This window comes from Loxodonta africana, chromosome 7 (assembly GCF_030014295.1).
Source record: "Loxodonta africana isolate mLoxAfr1 chromosome 7, mLoxAfr1.hap2, whole genome shotgun sequence".
NCBI lineage: Eukaryota > Metazoa > Chordata > Mammalia > Proboscidea > Elephantidae > Loxodonta > Loxodonta africana.
In genome coordinates this window covers 15,865,674-15,891,565 of record NC_087348.1, presented here as the reverse complement: position 1 = coordinate 15,891,565, position 25,892 = coordinate 15,865,674, and the positions used below count along the sequence as shown (strand labels likewise).

At 39.5% G+C, this 25,892-nt stretch overlaps 1 protein-coding gene across 1 annotated transcript; it reads left to right on the top strand.

Annotated features, from left to right (window-relative positions):
• The first annotated feature begins 4,011 nt into the window (after nt 1–4,011).
• LOC100664303 (olfactory receptor 4D9-like) lies at nt 4,012–5,098 on the top strand. The gene has a single exon (XM_003419519.3). It carries the CDS (start codon nt 4,095–4,097, stop codon nt 5,064–5,066), a length of 972 nt encoding a protein of 323 aa, XP_003419567.2. The 5' UTR covers nt 4,012–4,094; the 3' UTR covers nt 5,067–5,098.
• Nucleotides 5,099–25,892: the final 20,794 nt, after the last annotated feature.

Here is a 25,892-nt window from a genome sequence, read left to right as displayed (position 1 = left end):
CTTAGTCCTGAACCTACTGACCCAGGCTGAAAGACTCCGGGCCACTTGGTCAATTCACACATCTTCACTGAAACAAAAATAAGCAAGTTTGTTCAAAGAGAAGCTCTCATTTTTTGGAACAGCATTTTACAAGTGCCTTCGTAGAAAACCCTTTGTGAGAGGCAGAGCAGATGGGAAAGGAAGTTTTCAGTGCAGTTGGAAAGGAACCAAGCTTACTGAATTTACAAACATATCATATTTACTTTGAGTACTACCCAATCAAGTAAATGTTATGTTTCCCAATTCATAGAAGTGAAAACTGAAAGAAATTAAAGGACTTCCTCCAGGTAACAAAGAAGGGAGAAGCAGGATTCCAACCCAGGCATGCCCCACTCCAAACCTCTTGGCATTGTCCCTACTGCATCACACTAGCCTGCCTCCACATTTCACAACTGAGGATCTGAGGCCAGGAGAAGAGAAATGACATTCTCAAGGTCACAGTGCAATCTTATAGGCTGCATAAAAAACAAATTTGTATCTGGCATCATTGAGGCCAGGTCAAAAATATTAACAAAAAGAGTTTCTTGGCCTGTGCTCACCATGGTCCTTCTCACCCACATTCACTGTCAATACCAATAAACCAGCTAGGTTTACTCATTAATTCAAAAAACACTTATTAAACACCCATCAAGCACCAGGAAAGGATTTGACAATATTAGAATGAACAAACCACTGAGCAGATATAAGGAACTGGAGGTTTCATAGGGAACTTATACTGAACTAAGAAGGCACAGACATATAAGAAAATAGTTGCAATAAACTGTCACAGGTGCCAGAAGAGACCCTTTGCCACTGTAAAACTGCCACCTAGGGTTTCCAAGGAACAGAGGGTTGATTTGAACTGTCAACCTTTTGGTTACCACTGCACCACCAGCACTCCTGCCAGAAGAGAAGTCCATGCAGAGTCACAAAGAAGGGATCTCTCTGAGGGCATCAGGTAAGCTTCCACAGAGGAGGAAACTTGGACCTAAGTGTTGAAGGATCAGTGTGTGCCCATACAGAGAAGTAGGAGGTTCTGAGAATGAGGGGGTCATGGTAGGAAGAGGGCGCAGCAGGAAGGCAGATACAGAGGTGAGGACCAGCAAGAAGATGTATAAAGTATAAGCCTCTGAAACAGGGATCAAAGGAAACAGGGCACCATACAATATTCAAGACAGGAAATTCTTGGATGCTATAAAAGAAGTTGAACCTTTATTCTGTGGGCAATAGGGAGCCATTGAAAAGTTTCAAACAAAGGAATAACATAGTGCCTTTTACGACTGATAAAGACATTTCTGTAAACAACAGAAAGAATGAATTAGAGAAAAAGACCGATTAGGAAGCCGGTGCAACAATCTAAGGAGAGATCGTGAGGGTATAGTTGAGGGTAGAGAGAAGGGGACAAGTTAAGAGAGGAGAAGAAAGCAGAATCCTCATGAGAGTTTTTACACAGTGGCTGGTTCCTTGCCACAGGAGGCAAGTCTTTTGTGTCTTTCGAACGAAATGTGCTCCTATCGCTATGTGCTGTGGAGGTAGGTGGCTGTGTCCACACAGACTGAGTGGACTGCAGAAACAAGACACATAGAGGCATTCCCCAGGGAAAACGAGAGGCTACACAGGTTTTTGGGTTTTTTAGCCATATAATTTTCAAAGGCTCTCCCCTCCCAAAGCTTGTTTTTACACAAACCAAGCACTATGCTTCCCAGCTGGGCACTGATTTGGGGACCATCCATCTATACAGTGGAGCCAGATGGCCAGGCAGATGCTTTGGTTGAGTGTGGCTTTTTTCTCTATGAGATAACTTTGTCACCACTGCCACCATGGTTAAGTCTTCTCAGAAATTACTGAAGTGCTCTATGGAGTGGAAAATGCCTTGGGCTGAATGTCAAAGTATGACTTCACCACTAGCTTGCTGTGTGACCTACAAATCACTTAAGCCTCTCAGGAACTTTATCACTCCTGAATTGATAGGCAAACAAAAAGGGTTGCTTATACCTGACTCAAATAGGCAAAATATCATGAATTGAAAAATCTGTTAGTTGGATGTGCTCCTTCCTCCCCAACCAGGACTCTATATTAAGAGTACATACAACCCATGGAGTGAGGCGGGGCAGCCATTTTTTCTATTTTGTGCTGATATCAATGTACTGGTTTTTGCTCTGTCAAGAAATGCAAAATGTAAGCTCAACAGTGGCCATCTAGGATACTCCACTGGCCTCGCCCCTTTGAGAGCAAGGAAGAACGAAGAAAACTAAAGATACAAGAGGAAGGTTAATCCAAAAGACTAATGGACCACATCTGCTATGGCCTCCACCAGACTGAGTCCAGTACGATGAGATGGTGTCCAGCTACCACCACTGGCTGCTCTGACAGGGATCACAACAGAGGGTCCCAGAAAGAGTTGGAAAAAAACGTAGAAAAAAATTCTAACTAAAAAAGAAAGACCAGACTTGTTGGCCTGACAGAGACTGGAGAAACCCTGGGAGTATGGCCCCCAGACATCTTTTCAGCTCAGTAATGAAGTCAATCCTGAGGGTCACCCTTCAGCCAAAGATTGTACAGGCGCATAAAACAAAATGAGACTAAAGCGGCACACCAGCCCTGGGGCAAGGACTAGAAGGCAGGAAGGGACAGGACAGCTGGTAATAGGGAACCCAAGTTTGAGAAGGGAGAGTTTTGACAAGTCATGGGGTTGTTAACCAATGTCATAAAACAATACGTGTACTAACTGTTTAATGAGAAACTAGTTTGTTCTGTAAACCTTCATCTAAAAAATAAACCAAAAAAAAAATCTAAAAAGTGTAAGCTCAACAAATACTGATTAAGTTTTATAGTAAAGAGGTAGGAGGAAATGATGTACTGACAACATCCCTGTGGTAACCTTGCATTTCACACCATAGATAAAATGATAGATACATACATATTGATAGATACATCGAAAGGTACATTGACAGATACATAGATAATAGGTGGATGGACAGACTGACAGACAGCTAGATAGATAGAATAATAAGATAAGATAAAAATGATATGGGTATGGGGACAGGGACTTAAACGACAGTGAAAGAGATGTATCTGGATCTTCGCTGGCTTCTTCATGAACAGAGTTGTTCCCATCACCATCCTAACCATCCTCTTGGCATTAAGCACATCATTTATTCCCAAAGCCTGATTACTCATGAAATAAAATAAAAAATTAAAGAGAAGATCTGTGATTTCTGAAAGGTAATATAATGGCAGTGGCCTAAAATTCCACTGTGGTGGAGAAATGAATTGGAGGAGGTGATGAAACCAGCTACTGAAAGTGCCATAAAAATTCTGTAAAGGGTTCCTTATGCATATCAGTCTTGAATTTATGTATTCTAAAACTGGCAAGCAGTGTAGTATAGTGGAAAGATTCCAGAGCTAAGAGCAAGGAGAATTTTGTCTCAGTCCTCCTCTGCCATTAATTTACTGCATGACTGGAAAACTGACTCACCCTTATTTAGTTAAGTTTCAGGATTGGTAAATCAGGAATAATAACAAATTTCCTTCAAATCTCAGAGATCTGTTAAGGAAATTTTATTGCCATTAAGTGTTTGATGGCTTTGAAACTATAATATGCTATTCAAATAGATTCATACCATGCTGTTACTGAAAGAAATCTGAGGATTGATTTATTGCAATGGTTTTTGAGCCATTTATACCATAGAAATGAAGTGGATGTGAATAAAATCAGAGATGTCCTGATTCAACAAAGCATGTGAAACCCAAAAACCCTTCTAGTAATACTCTCTTACATTCTCTACCTCAGCATCATCTAGGAGTGAACTCTACAGAACCCATAGGCACCCACTGACCATAGTAAGGAAACCAGTGATCTAGTCCAAGGCTTTCCTTAAATCAATGAGGGAACTGAGGCAAGGACAACTAAGTGACTCTCCCATATAACACAGCGCATGCATAAAGAACAATATTGTGACCGAAAAAATATTTCTGCACGTTCAGTTTCTATAAAACAGATAACCTTTACTTGATTTCATTGTTTTAGTAATATTATTTCCTTCAAAGGTGTGCATGAAGAAGGAAACTATCCAATGGCCCTCGGAAATTATACCAGGGTGCCTGAATTTATTTTCTGTGGACTTATACAGTCACAGGAGCTGAGCTTGCTCTTATTTTTCTTTTTATCTATGGTCTACGTAACAACTGTGTTAGCAAACGTTGCCATCATTGTCACTGTCACCTGTGATCCTCACCTTCACATCCCCATGTATTTCCTGCTCTGTAATCTCTCTGTCTTGGACATCTGCTTCTCTTCCATCACTTCTCCAAAGATCTTAGTAGACCTTCTCTCAAGGACAAAGACCATCTCCTTCAATGGTTGCATCATACAGATGTTTTTCTTCCACTTCCTCGGTGGGGCAGACATTTTTTCTCTCTCTGTGATGGCATTTGATCGGTACATAGCCATCTCCAAGCCCCTGCACTACATAGCCATCATCAGTAGGAGGCAATGCACTGCACTCATTGTGGCCTCCTGGGTGGGGGGCTTTGTCCACTCAATCATACAGATTTCCCTTTTGCTCCCACTCCCCTTCTGTGGACCCAACGTTGTTGATGGCTTCTACTGCGATGTCCCTCAGGTCCTCAAACTTGCCTGCACTGACACCTTTGTTCTTGAGCTCCTGATGATTTCCAACAATGGTCTGGTCACTACCCTGTGGTTTGTCCTTATCCTGGTGTCGTATATTGTCATCTTGATGATGCTGAGGTCTCACACTGGGGAGGGCAGAAGGAAAGCCATCTCTACCTGCACAGCCCACATCACTGTGGTGACCCTGCATTTTGTACCCTGCATCTATGTCTATGCTAGGCCCTTCACTGCCGTCCCCACGGACAGAGTTGTCTCTATCATCTTCACTGTCATCAGCCCTGTCCTGAACCCCATGATCTACACCCTGAGGAACCAGGAGATGAAGTCAGCCATGAGAAGGTTGAAGAGAAGACTTGGACCTTCCACAAAAGGAACAGATCCTATGAAGTTCAGATTGAGAAGGCAGACCTGAAAAGAGTTTTTACACAACACAACAGAATGCCCCATTCAATACACCACATTGAGACCAAAGCTTTATATTTACCCCACAGCAGAGTCCTATAATAAGGCTGGCCTGAAACAATCATCCCTACTGGGTTGTCTCATGGTGAGATCGTTGGCAACTTAGGGTCTCAGCTCCTTAAATTGTCAGCTATTGTAGGGAGTCTAATTCTTTGTATCAGGAGCACTGCTTGTGCAGTGGTTAAGCACTTGGCTGCTAAACAAAAGGCTGGCTGTTCAAACCCACCAGTGCTTCACTGAAAAAAAGATGTACAGTCAGGCTTGGCTACTCTATGGGACAGTTCTCTGTCCCATAGGATTGTTATGAGTTGGACTCGACTCAGTGGCAATGAATTTGGTTTTTGGTTTTAATACTTATATTTCCCAAACATCTCCTTTCACAGGCACAGAAATGAAGACTGAGAGAAACGACCTCTCTGTTCCTGAGTTGTAGGAGACACTGGGTGGTACAAATAGTTAATTACTTTAACCCAGTGCCTTCGAGTCAATTCCGACTCATGGCAACCCTATAGGACAGAGTAGAACTCCTCCATAGAGTTTCCAAGGAGCGCCTGGTGGATTCGAAGTGCCAACACTTTGGTTAGCAGCCATAGCACTTAACCACTACATCACCAGGGTTTCTGTTAATTACTTTACTGCTAAACAAAAGCTTGGTGTTTTGAACCCACGGAGAGGTGCCTGGGAAGAAAGGCCCAGTGATCTACTTCCAAAAGATAACAGCCTTCAAAACATTATGGAGTGGAGTTCTATTCTGAAACACGTGGGGTTCCCATGAGTTGGATCAACTAGACAGCAACTGGTTTGATGTTTAGTTCTTGAGTTGTAGCTATACTCTCTGTGGTCCAAGCAAGAATTACTAAAATAATCGTCAGGGACCAGAAGTCAAAGCTAAAAATCCATCCAGTTCTCCCTATGTGGAAATTTGTTTTCCATTCTTAATCTGGGAGCATTCAGGTTTCTCTTTTTTTTTTTTTAAGGATGCTTCCAAGTTTCCCTTGCAGAAGCTGAAAGAGCTTTCTTGTTTTATTAAAGGTTTCCTAGCTAATTAATGGCAGCAACAAAGCTAGAGCTGAGAGATCTCTGACCCTCAGCTAAGTGCATATTTTACTACTGCTGCCTCATACAGGATTTGATGGAGTCTGAAACAAGCTCATCCATAAAGATTTCCTCTCTTTTATAGTGATAAGAAAGGTTCTAGTTGTCCTTATCACCTGACCAAGGAGTACATACTGCAAGACTTCGGGGTCTTCTAAAAATTTTGACATCACTTTGCAGTCATTCATTCCTGACATCACTCCAGGGAAAAAGGAATCCTCTCCTGCCTGAATCACTAGAATGCCCCGACTCAAGCATCCACAAGAAGCAAAGGCTTAAAGGAAAAGCTGACTTTTTATGATTAACGGACAGATTATCTAAAAGGTTACAAATCAACCCATCCCAAATCCGTCTTCATTCTTCTTTTTAACCTGTTCTTTAACGCTTCCTCTTTTATCTGTTAAAGGAAATAAAAATTAAGATTACATTTCATTTGGTCCCCTGACAGCTTATTCATCTGCCAAGCAAATAGTTGAAATTGGTAGTCAAATAAAATTTGAATTGGATACGTTGATTGACCTTTAACATCCCGGGCTTCTCTCAGCATTCTCTGATGTATGTTTGGCTGGACCAATGTAAGGAACATAGGCAGTCATTCGCATAGAGTGATTTAGGATGAAAACACAGGCAAGGAAAACTGCTCTAAAATACCCTCCTTACCAGCCAGCCGTATCACGGTCCCTCACTCAGTACTGGTCTGAAATTCCTGCTCTTAAAATATTCCATAATTATTAAATATTAAAGTATTCCATAAGTTAGACAGTTCATGGAGGCAAGTCAGACACAATGCCACAAAGTGACAAGTTAGATATAGCTCCAGAAGGCTAAAGCAATGTGAGCATCCATACTGGGTAGAAAGAGGAGAGTGGTCCACTGTCACTACTGTCTCTCTAGGGATTAATTTCACATGGTCTAGATAACTCTCAGAAGGCACCACATGTCATCCCAGAGTGGAGAAGGTGTAGAAGAAGATATCTTTGGTGAATGGACGTGAGAGGTATAGGTCCATGCCCAGGGTGCCAGAGGTAGCCCAAGGGACCCAGGTACAGAAGGATGGAACATCTCAGCATGGTGGTGGCCTAGGCAAAGCATGGAAGTGCTTCATTAAAATCTTTTAAAAGTTTTCATTTACAACTTTCAAATGGTTGTTATAGCCTGCCTAGCAGAAACATGACTCCCTACACTTCTGACTTTATCCTTGAATTTTGTACCTAAAAAATCTCAAGCACAATTCACATTGGCCTTTGAATTGGCCAAAGAGTGCAGAGTCATATTCTGCCATAGTCAGTATGCTCCTTTAGCTATCAACAGCAGAAGTTTTTTCTTCCTTATAAATTAATACTTTTAAAAATTCAAAAAACAAAGCTATGCTTTTCATGAAAATTATACATTCTTGTACCATTTGCTGAGTTTATTCTAACATTTAGTCTTTACTTTCTAGAGGCAAATAAGGAATTAAGGATTCACAAGAGACTATTTGGTTCCAATAAATAATTTAAAGAAAAAAATATGTATATTTAATGTTGTGTTTTATGTGTGTAAAATGTGTATTTACATACAGTTAATATTAAAAAATACATAATGTATATGATTTTAAAATACAAATATATATTAACTAAAAATATATGTAATTTTTACATTAAGAATCTCCCAGGATACTTACACACTCACACGCACACACACACTTATTTTTAAGGGCCAACCAATTGATCATGAGATTATTAAAAGACTCTTAGATACAAGTAGTATACTTAAAAATCCTTTTCCCATGAAAATGTGTTGATTCTCCTCCAATAATGAGAAGATTTCGTTTGCCAAAAATCTTGTAACATGTGGATTGTAATACAGGATCATTTACATCTTTGCTAAATTACTCAGTATTTCCTACATTTGGGAAGCTGTATTTCCAGAGAGTCTTTTACTCTTGATTTAAGAGTAATGCATACTGAGTAAAATGTGTTGTAACGTTTCCTCACCACTTCTTGTTGTTAGGTGCTGTCTTAGTTACCTAGTGCTGACAGAAATATCACATGTGGATGGCTCTACCAAATAGAAATTTATTCTCTTAGAGTTTAAAAAAAAAAAACCTATTGTCATCGAGTCGATTCTGACTCATGGAGACTCTATAGAACAGGGCAGAACTGCCCCACAGTGTTTCCAAGGACTGCCTGGTAGATTCAAACTGCCGACCTTTTGGTTAGCATGCGTAGCTCTTAACCACTGCGCCACCAGGGTTTCCTCTTATAGTTTAGTGAGCCAGGAATGCAAATTCAGGGCACCAGCTGCCAAGTAAGGCTGTTTTTGTCAGTTGTGAGAGAAGGTCCTTGTCATCGATCTTCCCCTAGTCTAGGAACTTCTCAGTTCAGGGACCCCAGGTCCAAAGGCTGAGCTCCACTCCCAGCACTTCTTGGTGATATGAGGTGCTCCTCCTCTTTGCTTGCTTCTCTATTTTATATCTCAAAAGAGACTGACTCAAGATACAACTTAATCCTGTAGATTGAGTCCTACCTCATTAACATAAGTACCTCTAATCCTGCAGCATCAACATCATATAGGTTTGGATTTATAACACATAGGATAAATACATCGGATCACAAAATAGAGGAAAACCACACAATACTGGGAATCACAAAATAGATCACAAAATAGAGGAAAACCACACAATACTCACATTTTGGAGGGACACAATTCAATCCATGATAGGTGCCATTGAATTGAAGGCACAGAAAACAGATCAATGGACGCCAGGGGCTGGATGTCGCATGAAGGACTGACTACAAATAGTCACTAGGAAAGATTTTGGTGTAATAGGGCTGTTCTATCCTTTACTGTGGTGGTAATTACACAACTACGCATTTGTTTAAACTTGCAAAACTAAACAAAAAAGGTAAATTTTACTGTATCTGAATTATGGCTTTAGCACTTTAAAAAAATTGCCACTTTATCCCTGCTGCTCAATATGTTAATTTTGTCTACCTTGTGTCTGGCAGTTCAGCCCTAATACTCCACTTCACAATTTAACCAGGGAGCCTTCTCAAAGGCAGCATGTCCCACTGTCATCCCACCATATTGCTTTTCAGAGACACTGGTTCTCCCTTCCCTGAGTTCTTTCTCAATGCCTCTCCTGTTAGCGCTCTATGCAGACATGTTTGGGACGGGGATTAGTATGTAGATCACACATGACAAACCCAAATAAACATTCCTAGCTCCCTAAGACTTTGGATTCCTTTCTCTGAATTGTAACAGGGAAGATCTGCCATCTCAGCCTCACTGAATGCAGGTTACTGCTTTATTCAGTAAACAAATTGTTACAGCCACTCTCACATGATCCAGTTAAGACATTAAATGCCCCATCTAGAGTATGTAAGTAAATTTAACCCAATCCAAAGTTATATTCAGAATCCTGGTAGCGCAGTCGTTAAGAGCTATGACTGCTAACCAAAAAGTCGGCAGTTGGGATCCACCAGCTGCTCCTTGGAAACCCTACCAGGCAGTTAGTTCTACTCTGTTCTATAGAGTCACTATGAGTTGGAATGTACTCGACAGCAATGGGTTTGGTTTTTGTTTTGAGGGGGCAGTTAATGTTATATTCAGTCCTTGACAACACCATTAGAGTCTATTCTACCTATATTCTCCAAGAGTGCCCAGAAATAATTTAGCAACATCTTTCAAGTTTGTTGTGGTTCTTAGGTGCTGTCAAGTTGGTTCCAACTCATAGCAATCCTATATACAACAGAACAAAACACTGCCTGTTCCTGCACCATCATCTCAATCGTTTGTATGCATAAGCCCATTTTTCACTGTGTCAATCCATCTTGGTGAGGGTCTTCCTCTTTTTTGCTGACCCTCTACTTTACCAAGCATGACATCCTTCTCCAGAGACTAGTCCCTCCTGATAACATGTCTAAAGTACATGACACGAGCCTTGCCATCCTCCCTTCTTAGGAGCATTCTGGTTGTACTTTCTCCAAGAAAGATTTGTTCATTCTTCTGGAAGTTCATGGTATGTTCAATATTCTCTGCCAACACCATAATTCAAAGGCATCAATTCTTCTTCAGTCTTTCTTACTCATTGTCCAGCTTTTGCATGCGCATGAGGTAATTGAAAATACCATGGCTTGAGTCAGGTGCACCTTAGTCCTCAACGCAACACCTTTGCTTTTTAATACTTTAAAGAGGTCTTTTGCAGGAGATTTGCCCAATGCAATGAGTCATTTGATTTCTTGACTGCTACTTCCATGCATGTTGATTGTGGATCCAAATAAAATGAAATCCTTGACAACTTCAATCTTTTCTCCATTTATCATGATGTGGCTTATTGATCAAATTGTGAAGATTTTTGTTTTCTTTAAGTTGAGGCATAATCCATCAGCCCAGTTGTGAGGATTTTTGTTTTCTTTATGTTGACGTATAATGCATACTGAAGGCTGTAGTCTTTGATCTTCATCAGTAAGTGCTTTAAGTCCTCTTCACCCTCAGCAAGCAAGGTTGGGTCACCTGCGCATCACAGGTCACTAGTTAGTCTTTCTTCAATCTTGATGCAGCTTTCTTCTTCATATAGTCCAGCTTTTTGGATTATTTACTCAGCAGATTGAATAAGTATGGTGAGAGGATAAAACCCTGATGCAAAATTTTCCTGGTTTTTTTTTTTTTTTAGTTGTGATTTAGGTGAAAGTTTACAGCTCAAATTAGTTTCTCATTCAAAAATTATACACAAATTATTTTGTGACATGGGTTGCAATCTTGGCAATGTATCAGCTCTCTCCCACTTTCCCTTTACACCCTGGATTTCCTGTATCCATTCATCCATGTTTCCTGTCCCTTCCTGCCTTCTCATCTTTGCTTTTGGACAGGTGTTGCCCATTAGGACTTCTATACTTTACTGAACTAAGAAACACGTTCCTCGTGTGCTTCATCTTTGGCTGAAGGGTGAACTTCGGGAGTGGCTTCAGTTCTGAGTTAGCAAGGTGTCTGGGAGCCATAGTCTCAGGGGTCCCCCCAGTCTCTGTCAGACCAATAAGTCTGGTCTTTTTTTGTGAATTTGAATTTTGTTCCACATTTATCTCCGGCTCTGTGGGGAGCCCTTTATTGTGATCCCTGTCAGAGGAGTCAGTGGTGGTAGCTGGGCACCATCTATTTCTTCTGGGCTCATTCTGGTGGAGGCTGTGGTTCATGTGGTCCATTAGTCCTTCGAACCGATATTTTCCTTGCCTCTTTGGTTTTCTTCATTTTCCTTTGCTCCAAAAGCGATGGGACCAATAGATACATTTTAGATGGCTGCTCACAAGCTTTTAAAACCTCAAACATTACTCACCAAAATAGTATGTAGAACATTTTCTTTATGAACTATGTTATGCCAATTGACCTAGATGTCCCCTGAGACCATGATCCCCAGACCTCAGCACCAGTAACTTTGTCCCTCAAGGTGTCTAGATGTATCTAGGAAGCTTCTGTGGCTTTGCCTAGGTCAAGGTGTGCTGACTTACAACACTTGTATCTTCTGAGGTTTTTTTTGTTATTGTTTGTTTGCTTGTTTTTGAATCATGCCAATAATGTCAGTGTGAGATGGTATCTCACTGTAGTTTTGATTAGCATTTCTGTAATGGCTACTGATCTTGAGCATGTCCGATGTGTCTGCTGGCCCCCTTAGGACTTCTTTGGTGAAGTATCTGTTCATGTCCTTTGCCCATTTTTAAAATAGATTATTCGTCTTTTTGTTGTTGAGATGTTAAAGTATTCTGCAGATTTTAGAGATTAGACCCTTGTTGAATATGTCGTAGCTGAAAATTCCTTCCTAGTCTGTAGGCTCTCTTTTTACTCTTTTTGTGAAGTCATTTGAGGAGAATAAGTATTTAATTTTCAGGAGATCCCAGTTATCTAGTTTATTTTCTGGAGTTTGTGCATTGTTAATTATACTTCGCATTAAATTGATGCCTTGAATTAGTTCACCTAGTGTTGTTTTTATTTTTTTCCACTATCTTTATCATATTATGTAAACATTTAGGGCTTTGATGTGTCTTGAGTTAGTTTTTGTGTATGGTGTGAGGCATGGGTCCTGTTTCACTTTTTTACAGATGGACTTCCGGTTTTGCCAGCACCATTTGTTAAAAAGACTATCTTTTCCCCAGTTAATGGACTTTGGTCCTTTGTCAAAGATCAGCTGACCATAGGGTGGATGGATATACATCTGGGTCTCCATTCTGTTCCCTTGGTCTATGTGTCTGTTGCTGAACCAACACCAGGCTGTTTTCACTACTGTGGTTGTGTAGTAGGTTCTAAGATCAGATAGCGTGAGGCCTCCTACTTTATTCTTTTTTTTTCCATAATGCTTTGCTTATCTGGGTCCTTCTTCCTTTCCATATGAAGTTGATGACTGGTTTTCCCATCTCGATAAAGAATGTGGTTAGTATTTGGATCAAGATAGTGTTATATCTGTATATCGCTCTGGGTAGGATTGACATTTTCACAGTGTTGAGTCTTCCTACCCATGAGCATGGTATATTTTTCCATTTACAAAAGTCTCTACTGGTTTTTTGCAATAGTTTTGTACTTTTCTTTGTATAGGTCTTTTAAGTCCATGGCTAGATTTATTCCTAAGTATTTATCTTTTTAGGGGCTATTATAAATGGTATTGTTTTCCTGATTTTCCTTTTTGAAGTTCTCTTTGTTGGTGTATGTGAATCCAACTCATTTTTGTATGTAGATTTTATGTCCTGCTACTCTGCAGAGTCTTTCCATTAGTTCCAGTGGTTTCTTGTGGAATCTTTGGGGTACTCTTTGTATAGCATAAACATCGATATCCTAGGCATTAGTGAGCTGAAATGGGCCGGTATTGGCCATTTTGAATTGGGCAATCATACGGTCTACTATACTGGGAATGACAACTTGAAGAGGAAAGGTGTTGCATTCATTGTCAAAAAGAACATTTCACTATTGAAGAAGAAGAAAGTAGGAGGACTTACACTACCTGACCTCGGAACCTACTATACAGCTATGGTAGACAAAACAGCCTGGTACTGGTACATCAACAGATACATTGGCCAATGGAACAGAATGGAGACCCAGATGTAAATCCATTCACCTATGGTCAGATGATCTTTGACAAAGAACCAAAGTCCATTAAATGGGGAAAAGACAGTCTTTTTAACAAATGGTCCTGGCAAAATTGGATGTCCATCTGTAAAAAAATGAAATAAGACCCATACCTCACACTATACACAAAAACTAACTCAAAATGAATCAAAGCCCTAAATATTTAACCTAATACTATAAAGACCTAAATATAAAACTATAAAGAGTATAGAAAAAAATAGGATCAATGCTAGAGGCCCTAATACACGGCATAAACAGGATATAAACCATAACTAATAAAACACAAATTCCAGAAGATAAGCTAGATAAATGGGATCTTCAAAAATTTAAACACTTATGCTCATCAAAAGACTTCACCATAAAAATAAAAAGAGAACCTGCAGACTGGGGAAAAAAAATTTGGCTATGACATATCTGACAAAGGTCTAATTTCTAAAAACTACAGGAACATCCAATACCTCTACAACAAAAAGACAAATAATCCAATTAAAAAAATGGGCAAAGGAAATGAACAGACACTTCACCAAAGACGACATTCAGGCAGCTAACAGACACATGAGGAAATGCACTCGATCACTAGCCATTAGAGAAATGCAAATCAAAACCACAGTAAGATACCATCTCACCCCACCATTACCAGCACAAATCAAAAAACAGAAAACCAAATGTCTGAGAGGCTGTGGAGAGATTTGAACTCTTATGGACTGCTGATGGGAATACAAAGTGGTACAATCATTTTAGAAAAAGTTATGGCACATCCTTAAAAAGCTAGAAATAGAAATACCGTATGATCCAGCAATTCCACTCCTAGGAATATATTCTAGAGAAATAAGAGCCATCACACTAGTAGATATATGCACACCCATGTTCACTGCAGCATTGTTCATAACAGCAAAAAGATGGAAACAACCTAGATGCCCATCAACAGATAAATAAACAAACTATGGTACATATACACAATGGAGTACTACACAGTGATAAAGAACAATGATGAATCTGCAAAGCGTCTTACAACATGGATGAATCTGGAGGGCATTATGCTGAGTGAAATAAGTCAATCACAAAAGGATGAATATTGTATGAGGCCACTACTATAAAAACTCATGAAAAGGTTTACACATATAAAGAAACAATCTTTGATGGTTACAGTGGAGGGCAGGGGTGGGGACAGAAAAATACTAACTAGGCAATAGACAGGTGGTAGCTTTGGTGAAGGGTAAGACAGTACACAATACTGGGGAAGCCAGCACAATTTGTCCAAGGCAAAGTCATGGAAGATCCACAGACACATCCAAACTCCCTGAGGGGCCAAATTACCATGCTGAGGGCTGTGGGGGCCATGGTCTTGGGGAACATTTAGCTCAATTGGCATAACATAGTTTATAAAGAAAATGTTCTACATTCTACCTTGGTGAGTAGCACCTGGGTCCTAAAATCTTGCGAGCAGCCATCTAAGATACTCCACTGGTCTCACCCTTTCTAGAGGAAGGGAGAAGGAAGAAAACCAAAGAAACAAGGGAAAAATTAATCCAAAGGACTGATGGACCACAAGTAGTACAGCCTCTACCAGACTGAGCCCAACACAACTAGATGGTGCCTGGCTACCACCCCAGATTGTTCTGACAGGGATCACAATAGAGAATCCTGGACAGAGCTGGAGAAAAATATAGAATAAAATACTAATTCACACACACGCAAAAAAAAAAAAACAGACTTACTGATCTGACAGAGGCTGGAAAAACTCCAAGACTATAACCCCCAGACACACTTTTTACGTCAGTAATGAAGTCACTCTTGAGGTTCACCCTTCAGACAAAGATTAGACAGTACCATAAAATGAAATGAGACTAAAGGGGCACACCAGCCCAGGATCAAGCACTAGAAGGCAGGAGGGGACAGGAAAGCTGATAATAGGGAACCCATGGTTGAGAAGGGGGGAGAGTGTTGACATATCACAAAGCAATATGTGTAAAAAAAAAAAAAATTTTTTTGTACTAATTGTTTAATGAGAAGCTAGTTTGTTCTGTAAACCTTCATCTAAAGCACAATAAAAAATAAAAAAAAGAATGAGAAATTAAAAAGAAAAAAACAAGAGCATTTCAAGATCTAACCTGAAGTACAACACAGTCAGTGATAATATCCATACAGCTACAAGGAAGACCAGTTAATAAGACATTATTCAAATTTATGCACAACCACAAAGACCAAAGGTGAAGGAATTGAAGATTTTTACCAATTGCTGCAGCCTGAAATTAATCGAACATCAATCAAGATGCATTGAGTGTTACCGGTGACTGGGATGTGAAAGTTGGAAATGAAGAAGGATCAGTAGTTGGAAAATAAGGCCTTGGTGATAGAAATGATGCTGGAGATCACACGATAGAATTTAGCAAGACCAACAACTTCTTCACTGCAAATACTTTTTTCACCAACATAAATGGCAACTATACACATGAACCTTACCGGAGGGAATACATAGGGATCGAATCGAGTACATCTGTGCAAAGAGATGATGGAAAAGCTCAATATCATCAGTCAGAATAAGGCCAGTGGTCAACTGTGGAATAGGCCAGCAATTGCTCGTATGCAAGTTCAAGGTGAAGCTGAAGAAAATTAAGACAAGTCCAGGAGAGCCATAGTACAACCTTGACTCTATCCCACCTGAATTTAGAGACAATTTCAATAATAGATTTTACACATTAAACACTAATGACCAAAGACCAAACAAGTTGTAGAGAGACATCAAGGACATCATACATGAAGAAAGTGAGAGGTCATTAAAAAGACAGGAAACAAAACTAAAATAGATGTCAGAAGAGACTCTGAAACTTGCTCTTGAACATCGAGTAGCTAAAGCAAAAGGAAGAAATGATGAAGCAAAAGAGCTGAACAGAAGATTTCAAAGGGCAGCTCAAGAAGACAAATTATTATAATGACATGTGCAAAGACCTGGAGTTAGAAAACCAAAAGAGAAAAACACGTTTGACATTTCTCAAGCCGAAAGAATTGAAGAAAAACTCAAGCCTTGAGTTGCAATATTGAAGAATTCTACTGGGAAAATATTAAATGATGCAGAAAGCATCAAAAGAAGATGGGAGGAATACAGAGTCATTTTGAGCCCTAGTGACATAGTGGTTAAGAGTGCAGATGCTAACCAAAAGGTCTGCAGTTCAAATCCATCAAATGCTCCTTGGAAACCCTATGGTGCAGTTCTACTCTGTCCTATAGGGTCACAATGAGCCAGCACTGACTCGATGGCACCTAACAACAACAAAAATACCAAAAAGAATTGGTCAACGTTCAACCATTTCAGGAGATAGCATATGATCAGGAACTGGTGGTACTGAAGGAAGAGGTCCAAGCTGCACTGAAGGCACTGGCAAAAAACAAGGCTCCTCTATTGAGATATTTCAACAAACGAATGCAGCACTGGAAGTGCTCACTCATCCATGCCAAGAAATTTGGAAGACAGCTATCTGGACAACTGACTGGAAGAGATTCACATATGGGTCCATTCCAAAGAAAGGTGATCCAACCGGATGCAGAAATTATAGAACAATATCGTTATATCACATGCAAGTAAAATTTTGCTGACAATCATTCAAAAGTGGTTGCAGCAGTACCTCAACAGGGAACTGCCAGAAATTCAAGTCAGAAAAAGACATGGAACCAGGGATGTCATTGCTGATGTCAGATGAATCCTGGCTGAAAGCAGAAAATACCAGAAAGATGTTTAGTTGTGTTTTATTGACTATGCAAAGGCATTCAACTGTGTGGATCAATACAAGTTATGGATAACATTGTAAAGAATGGGAATTCCAGGACACTTAATTGTACTCATGAGGAACCTATACATAGACCAAGAGGCAGTCATTCAAACAGTACAAGAACACACTGCATGGTTTAAAGTCAAGAAAGGTGTATGTCAGGGTTGTATCCTTTCACCATACCTATTCAAACTGTATGCTGAGCAAATAATCCAACAAGCTGGACTATATGAGGAAGAACAGGACATCAGGATTGGGGGATGACTCAATAACAACCTGCAGAATGCAGACGACACAACCTTGCTTGCTGAAAGTGGAGAGGACTTAAAGCACTTACTGAGGAAGATCAAAGACCACAGCCTTCAGTATGGATTACACCTCAACATAAAGAAAACAAAAATCCTCACAACTGGACCAACCACAAAGATGGTGGCGAGACTACATTACTCACTCTTTGAATATGTTATCAGGAGAGACCAGTTCCTGCAGATGGACACCATGCTTGGTAAAATAGTCAGCCAGGGAAAGAGAGGAAGACACTCAACGAGATGGATTAACACAGTGGCTGCAACAATGGGCTCGGCATAACAACGATTGTGGGGATGGCGTGGACTGGGAGGTGTTTTGTCTGTCGTCCATGGGGTCGCTATGGGTCAGAACCAACTCCGTAGCACCTAACCACAACAACATGTATAAGATCATATCATCTTTGAATAAGAAAATTTTACTTATTCCTTTCCAATTTGAGTACCCTTGATTTCTTTTTCTTGCCTTATTGCTTTAGCTTGGACTACCAGCACAATGTTAAGTAGGAGTGGTGATAAAGGACATTCTTGTCTTGTTCCCATTCTCAGGGGAGTGCTTTCAGCCTTTCTTCATTGAGAAGGATGTTGGCTGTTGGTTTTGTATAGATGACCTTTATTATGTCAAGGAATTTCTCTTCTATTCCTGTTTTATTGAGAGCTTTTATCAGGAATGTGTGTTGGACTTTATTGAATGCCTTTTCTGTGTCTACTAAGATGATAGTGTGATTTTTTTTCTTTTGGACTTTATTGAATGCCTTTTCCGTGTCTACTAAGATGATAGTGTGATTTTTTTTCTTTTGTTCTATTTATGTGGTAGATTACAACTATTGATTTTCTAATGTTGAACCATCCTTGCATGCCTGGTATGAATTCCACTTGGTCTTGGTGTATTATTTTTTTGTTATGATGCTGAATTCCATTGGCTAGAATTTTGTTGAGAATTTTTGCATCTATATTCATGAGAGATATTGGTCTGTAATTTCTTTTCTGTGGTGTCTTTGCCTGGCTTTGATATCAGGGCTTTGCTGGCTTTACAGAGTGAATTCTGGAGTATTCCTTCCTTTTCTATGCTCTGAAATAGTTTGAGTAGTATTGGCAGTGTTTTGTTCTGTTGTATATAGTGTTGCTATGAGTTGGAACCTATTCAATGGCACCTAACAACAACAACAACGACAGCACTGGTTAAAGCTCTTCTCCGAATATTTGGTAGAGTTCTCTAGTGAAGCCGACTGGGCCAGGGCTTTTCCTTTTTTTCTTGGCAAAAAAAATTTTTTTTTAATTGTGCTTTAGGTGAAAGTTTACAGCTCAAGTTAGTTTCTCATACAAAAATTTATACACACATTGTTATGTGACCCTAGTTGCTTTCCCTGTAATGTGACCACATGTTCCTCCTTTCCACTCCAGATTTCCCATATCCATTCAACCAGCTCCTATCCCTTTCTGCCTTCTCATCTCACCTCTGGACAGGGGCTGCCAGTTTAGTCTCGTGTATCTACTTGAACTAACAAGCATGTTCTTCACAAGTGTTATGTTTTATAGTCCAGACTATTCTTTGTCTGAAGAGTTGGCTTAAGAAAGGTTTTAGTTTTGGGTTAGCAGAGAGTCTGGGGGCCATGTCTTCCGGGGTTCCTCCAGTCTCAGTCAGACCATTAAATCTGGTCTTTTTACTATAACTTGAGTTCTGCACCCGACTTTTCTTCTGTGCCATCAGAGACTCAAGAGCTTTTTTTTTGTTGGGGTTTTTCTTTTCTACTTCTTCAATCTCTTCTCTTGTTATGGGTCTGTTCAAGTTTTCTCTCAGCTTGTGTTAGTTCAGGTAGGTAGTGTGTTTCTAGAAATTTGTCCATTTCCTATAGGTTTTCAAATTTCTTGGAGTGCAATTTGTCATAGTATTCTGTTATGATCCTTTTTATTTCAGTCGAGTCTGCTGTAATGTCCCCCACCTCATTTCTTACTTGGGTTGTTTGCTTCCTCTCCTGTTTTACTTTTGTCAATTTGGCCAGTTGTTTGTTGATTTTGTTGATCTTTACAAAGAACCAACATTTGATCTTGTTGACTCTATTGTTTTTCCATTCCCTATTTCATTTATTTCTGCTATAATGTTTATTATTTCCCTTTTTCTGGTGGCTTTGGGCTTCTTTTGTTCTCTTTTTATTTTTTCGAGTTATAGGGCTGACATTTTTATTTTGGCCTTTTTTTTTTTTTTTTTGAGATGTGCATTTATCACTATCAGCTGAGCTCTGAGCACTGCCTTTGCTGTGTCCCAAAGGTTTGGGTATGATGTGTTTTCATTCACATTTGATTCTCAGAACTTCTATTACCCGGTTGTTTTTAAGCAATGTGTTATTCAGTTTCCATGTATTTGATTCTTTTTCCTTCCTCTTCATGTTATTGATTTCTACTTTTATGGCATTGTGATCAGAGAAGTTGCTTTGTATTATTTCGCTGTTTTGGATTTTATTGAGGGTTGATTTGTAGCCCAAAATGTGGTCTATTCTGGAGAATGTTCCATGTGTGTTGGAAACAAATGTATACTTTGCTGCTGCTGGGTGGAGGGTTCTATATATATCTAAGAGGTCAAGTTGGTTGATTATGGCCTTTAGATCCTCTGTATCTTTGTTACATTTCTTTCTAGATGTTCTGTCCTTTACTGAGAGTGGTATATTGAAGTCTCCTACTATTATTGTGGAACTATTTCTCTTTTCAGTGCTGTTGGAGTTTGTTTTATGTATTTTGGAGCCCTGTCATTGTGTGCATAGATATTTATTAAGGCTATGTCTTCTTGGTTGATTGTCCCTTTAACCATTATATATATAATGTCCTTTCTTGTCTTTTATGGTTGATTTTGCCTTAAAGCCTATTTTATCTGAGATTAGTATTGTCACTCCTGTCCTTTTTTGGTTACAGTTTGCTTGATACATTTTTCCATCCTTTGATATTTAATATACTTACGTCTTTGTGCCTAAGGTGTGTCTCTTGTAGACAGCATGTTGATGTATATGTTTTTTTAATCCATTCTGCCACTCTCTGTCTCTTTACACGTGCATTTAAGTCATTTATGTTCAGTATGATTATTGACAGGTATGAGTTATTGCTGTTATATTGTTGTGTTTTTGTGTGTGCGTGTGGTGCTGACTTGTGTTTGTTCCTCTTACTCTCTTGTGCTGAGTTTCTTTTGTTTGTAGATTTTCCTTTTTTTTTCTTTCATTTTTATAGATTTTGTGTTTATTCAGACTATGTTTTTCTTCTTTTTTACTCTGATGAGTAGGTTTGCTATCTTTCTTTGTGGTTACTTTGAAATTTACCCTTATCTTCCTAAGTTTCAACCAGTATTTTATTACTGATATTCTCTGGACTTCCTCTCCATTTGAAAGTTCCATACCTATACCTTTTATTACCCCTTTTATTGTTTTGACATTGTCATCATTTACAGATTGACTTCTCTGTTTCCCTGTTTTAAGTCTTTTAAACCAAAAACCAAACTCACTGCCATTGAGTTGATTCCAACTCATAGCAACCCTATACGACAGAGTATAACTGCCCCACAGAGTTTCCAAGGAGTACTTGGTGGATTCGAACTGCAGACTTCCTGGTTGGCAGTAATAGCTGTTGCCCATTATACCACCAGGGTCTCCTTAAGTCTTTTAGCTTTGTCTTATTATTGAGAGTTCTTTACCTAGGTTGGTATCTGGCTGGTGCTGTCCTGTGTCCTGGACTCCAGTTGTTGGCTGATGTTTTTGGTTCTCTAACTGAAGGACTCCCTTTAATATTTCTTTTAAGCCCGGTTTGGTTTTTACGAATTCCTTTCTGTTTATCTGGAAGTGTCCTTATTTCACCACCATATTTGACAGAGATTTTGCGGGGTGTTTTACTCTTGGTTGGCAGTTTTGTTTTGTTTTTCTTTCTTTCACGGTTTTATATATGTCATCCTATTGCCTTCTTGCCTGCATAGCTTCTGCTGAGTAATCACAGCTTGGTCTTAATGCTTCCCCTTTGTAGGTGACTTTTCATTTTTCTCAAGCTGCTCCCAGTATTCTTTCTTTGTCTTTGGTTTTAGTAAATGTGATTATGATATGTCTTGGTGACTATCTTTTGGGATCTATCCTATACGGGGTTCGCTGAGCTTCTTGGATGATCAGCTTTTCATCTTTCATGATACTTGGAAAGTTTTCTACCAGCAAATCTTTACCAATTTTCTCTGTGTTTTCCATTTTCTCCCCTTATTCTGAAACTCCTATCACACACAGATTTTTGCTCTTGATTGTGTCCCATATAATTCTTAGGTTTTCTTCATTCTTTACTCTGATTTTTCCTCAAACAAAGTGGTGTCCATGGATTTATCTGCAATCTCACTGATTTCTGCCTTCTGTTGTTCAAATTTGCTCCTAAAACCTTCTATTTCATTGTTCATTTCTGAAATTTTTTTATTTTTCTTATGTATTTCTAGTTGCTGCTTTTGTATGATTTTTAATTGTTTGTTTATTTTGACATTTTGTTCCTGCATTGTTTACCTAAATTTTTCTATTGCTTTGTATTATTCTTAATATTGGCCGTATTTCATTGATTTTGTCTGTTTTCCATGATTTTGTCTATTTTATCCTTGGTTTTGATTTTGTTTTCCTTGATCTCTTTCTTAATGTCTTGGAGAGCCTGAAATATTAATCTTTTGAATTCCATATCAGGTATTTCCCCTGCTTTTTCTTCTATCGGAAAGTCATCTGTTTATTTTGGTCTTGTACTGCTTTTTTGTTTTGATATTGTCTCCTGTCTCTAAAGACATTAAGGTACTATTTTCTGTATTTATTGATTGTGTGCGTATTTGTTTTGTCCTGCTTCTTTGTTTTCTTTTGACGTGTCAGGGTGGGCAGGATAGGTGTGCTTTGCTACTCGATCTTCTGCAGGCACAGTAGTTCTCACCACCTTGGTCAGGTTGGCAGGGAAGCAGAAGGCATGTCGAGCCCCCTTCACTGAACACTGGTTTGGTGAGTTGGCTGAGGGCAGACAGGGTGGGCACAATTTGACTCCTGGTGTTGGTCCAGCTGTGTGGGAGTATCCACAGCTCCTTGCCAGAGAGGTAGTGGTGTCAGACAGGGAGTAGTATGGGCTTGCTTCCCTCCGTTCAGCAGTTGGTAAAGTGGCAGAAGGGAGGTGCAGGCCTGAGTGAAGGATGCTTTAGTTGGGGCAGCATGGCATGTGCCAGAAGGAAAAGGGTGGTGGCATACTAGGCTAGGTAGAGGGAACAAAGAAATGAGAGAAAAAAAAAAAAAGGTAGCTAGTGGGCCTGTGAAGGGGGGGGAGATCAGGTGTCATACATGGCAAGGCGGAAATGAGAAAGAAAAGGAAAAAGGGGGAAAAATGGTGCAGCAAGATCCAGTGGATGGGAGCAGGGTGAACCCGAGGTGGCAGGGAACTGGTGGCTCCCTAGCCATGGTGGTGCAGTGTCGACCATTCCTGATTTTATACCACACAGTATCCACTTGTTCTGTTCAAATAACTGCCTCTTGGTCTATATATAGGTTCTGCATTATTACAAATATGTGTTCTGGAATTCCCATTCTTTGCAATGTTATCCATAATTTCTTATGATCCACACAGTCAAATGCCTTTATATAGTCATTAAAACAAAGGTAAACATCTTTCTGATATTCTCTGCTTTAAGCCAAGATCCATCTGACATCAGCAAAGATGTCCATCTTTCCATGCCCTCTTCTGAATCCAGCTTGAATTTCTGACAGTTTCCTGTTGATGTACCACTGCAATCAGTTTTTAATTAACTTCAGCATAATTTTACTTACATGCATTATTAATGATATTGTTCAATAATTTATGCATTCCTTTGACCACCTTTCTTTGGAATGGGTACATATATGGATCTCTTTCAGTCAGTTGACCAGGTAGCTGTCTTCCAAATTTCTTAGGATAGATGACTGAGTGCTTCCAGTGACGCATCCATTTGTTGAAACCTCTCAATTGGTATTCTGCCAATTCCTAGCACCAATATTTTTCACCAATGCCTTCAGTGCAGGTTGGACTTCTTTCTTCAATGCCATCAGTTCTTGATCATATGCTACCTCCTGAAATGGCTGAATATCGAACAGTTCTTTTCGGTAGAGTGACTCTGTATTCCTTCCATTTTCTTTTAATACTTCCTGCATCATTCAATTTTTTGCCCTTAGAATCCTTCAAAATTGCAACTTGAGGCTTCATTTTTTTCTTCAGTTTTTTCAGATTGAGAAATGCTGAGCATGTTCTTCCCCTTCGGTTGCCTAACTCCAGATCTTTGCACATTTCAATACAACATTTTACTTTGTTCTTAAGCTACTCTTTGAAATCTTCTGTTCACCTATTTTACTTCATCAATTCTTCCATTCATTTGAGCTACTCAACATTCAACAGCAAGTTTCAGGTTCTCTTCTGACATCCATTTTGGTTTTTTCTTCCTTTCCTGTCTTTTTAATGAACTTTTGCTTTCTTCATGTATGATGTCCTTGATGTCATCCCACAACTTGTCCAGTCTTCAGTCATCAGTGTTCAATGCATCAAATCTACTCTTCAGGTGGTCTCTAAATTCAGGGAGGATATGCTCCAGGCCTTACTTTGGTTCCTATAGACTTGTGATGCTTCCAGCATCACAGTAACACACAAGTCAGCATAGTGGAATAAGTTTGGGAAGAATAAATTCTCCTCTCAAAGGTCGTACTTGCACTTGTCTTCCTGCAGCATGTAATCTCAGTCTAAATATGGTCTGGCAGCAATTATGGTAGGTGGGGTGAGTCTTGAGGTGACTAGGTATCCTCTTGCAAAGCAACAGCTTTATAGAGGCTAAGAAATAGCAATCAAGCAAGGAAAGGTTACTCTTCAGAGAGGTTAAGACTACTTCCATGGCTAGGGAGACCCAAGGTCATTTGGGGGTTCAATGTTATTAGCTTCACTTGAGCTTACTCAAATGTCCCAATTCCAAATCTCAGAGTCTTGCTCTTTTACAAGCATACCACACATTTATTTAAGAGGCTCTGAGACCTACATAATTGAATTTGGGGCTGATTTTAACTCTTATCCACCCTGAGCTTAAAAGAAATAAAAGCACTGATTTAGAGCCTATATGGACTTCCTCTGATTGTCCCACTATGAGGTGAGCTGAGGGTTTAAAACTCCCAGATTGTCATGTTCTTTTTGTAAGCTCTCCAGTGAAGTCAGAAATAGCCAGCCCATCTAATTGTCATAATAGTCTACATTACTTCCATAAGTTATGTGCAGCAGTTGCTTGGCTTTCCAAAGTTTACCTTCAATAAGAACTTTATTCCAAGCAATCTCATTATGATGTAAGCACCATGTGAACGAAGTCTTTTTCTTGTCTTTTATTATATGTCTTTTACCTGTGAGTAAAACAGTGCAAAGCACAAAATAAGCATTAATAAATAATTCTGGAATGAATGAATCCATCATTTTCTCTTGAATCATATTTCCTTAGCCTATCCTGGATATCTCTCCTATTTCTTTTTCTATTTCGATAAATTTCTCTACCAAAATTAGCCATGGAGGCGAGATCAATCTTCCACTATTTGTTGTAACTATTTAAAAGATATCAACATTCAATATCCTCATTTTAAGACTCAAACTTTTTATATTGTCCCCTTTATTCATAAACACCCCCAAGTGTCTGTCAGTTTGTTGTACTGTGGGGGCTTGTGTGTTGCTGTGATGCTGGAAGCTATGCCACCGGTATTCAGATACCAGCAGGGTCACCCATGGAGAACAGGTTTCAGCTGAGCTTCCAGAGTAAGACAGACTAGGAAGAAGGACCTGGCAGTCTACTTCTGAAAAGCATTAGCCCGTGAAAACCTTATGAATAGCAGCAGAACATCGTCTGATATAGTGCTGGAACATGAGCCCCCCAGGTTGGAAGGCACTCAAAAGATGACTGGGGAAGAGCTGCCTCCTCAAAGTAGAGTCGACCTTAATGACATGGATGGAGTAAAGCTTTTGGGACCTTCATTTGCTGATGTGGCATGACTCAAAATGAGAAGAAACAGCTGCAAACACCCATTAATAATCAGAATCTGGAATGTACGAACTATGAACCTAGGAAAATTGGAAATCATCAAAAATGAAATGAAACACATAAACATCAATATCCTAGGCATTAGTGAGCTGAAATGGAGTGGTATTGGCCATTTTGAATCGGACAATCATATAGTCTACTATGCTGGGAATGACAACTTGAAGAGGAATGGTGTTGCATTCATCGTTAAAAAGAACGTTTCAAAATCTATCCTGAAGTACAATGCTGTCAGTGACGGGATAATATCCACACGCCTACAAAGAAGACCAGTTAATATGACTATTATTCAAATTTACGTACCAACCACTAATGGCCAAAGATGAAGAAATAGAAGATTTTTATCAGCTGCTGCAGTCTGAAACTGATCTAACATGCAATCAAGATGCATTGATAATTACTGGCGATTGGAATGTGAAGGTTGGAAACAAAGAAGAAGGATCAGTAGTTGGAAAATA

Coding starts and splice junctions, on each gene's coding strand:
- LOC100664303 (XM_003419519.3), top strand. CDS start 4,095: ATGGCCCTCGGAAATTATACCAGGGTGCCTGAATTTATTTTCTGTGGA.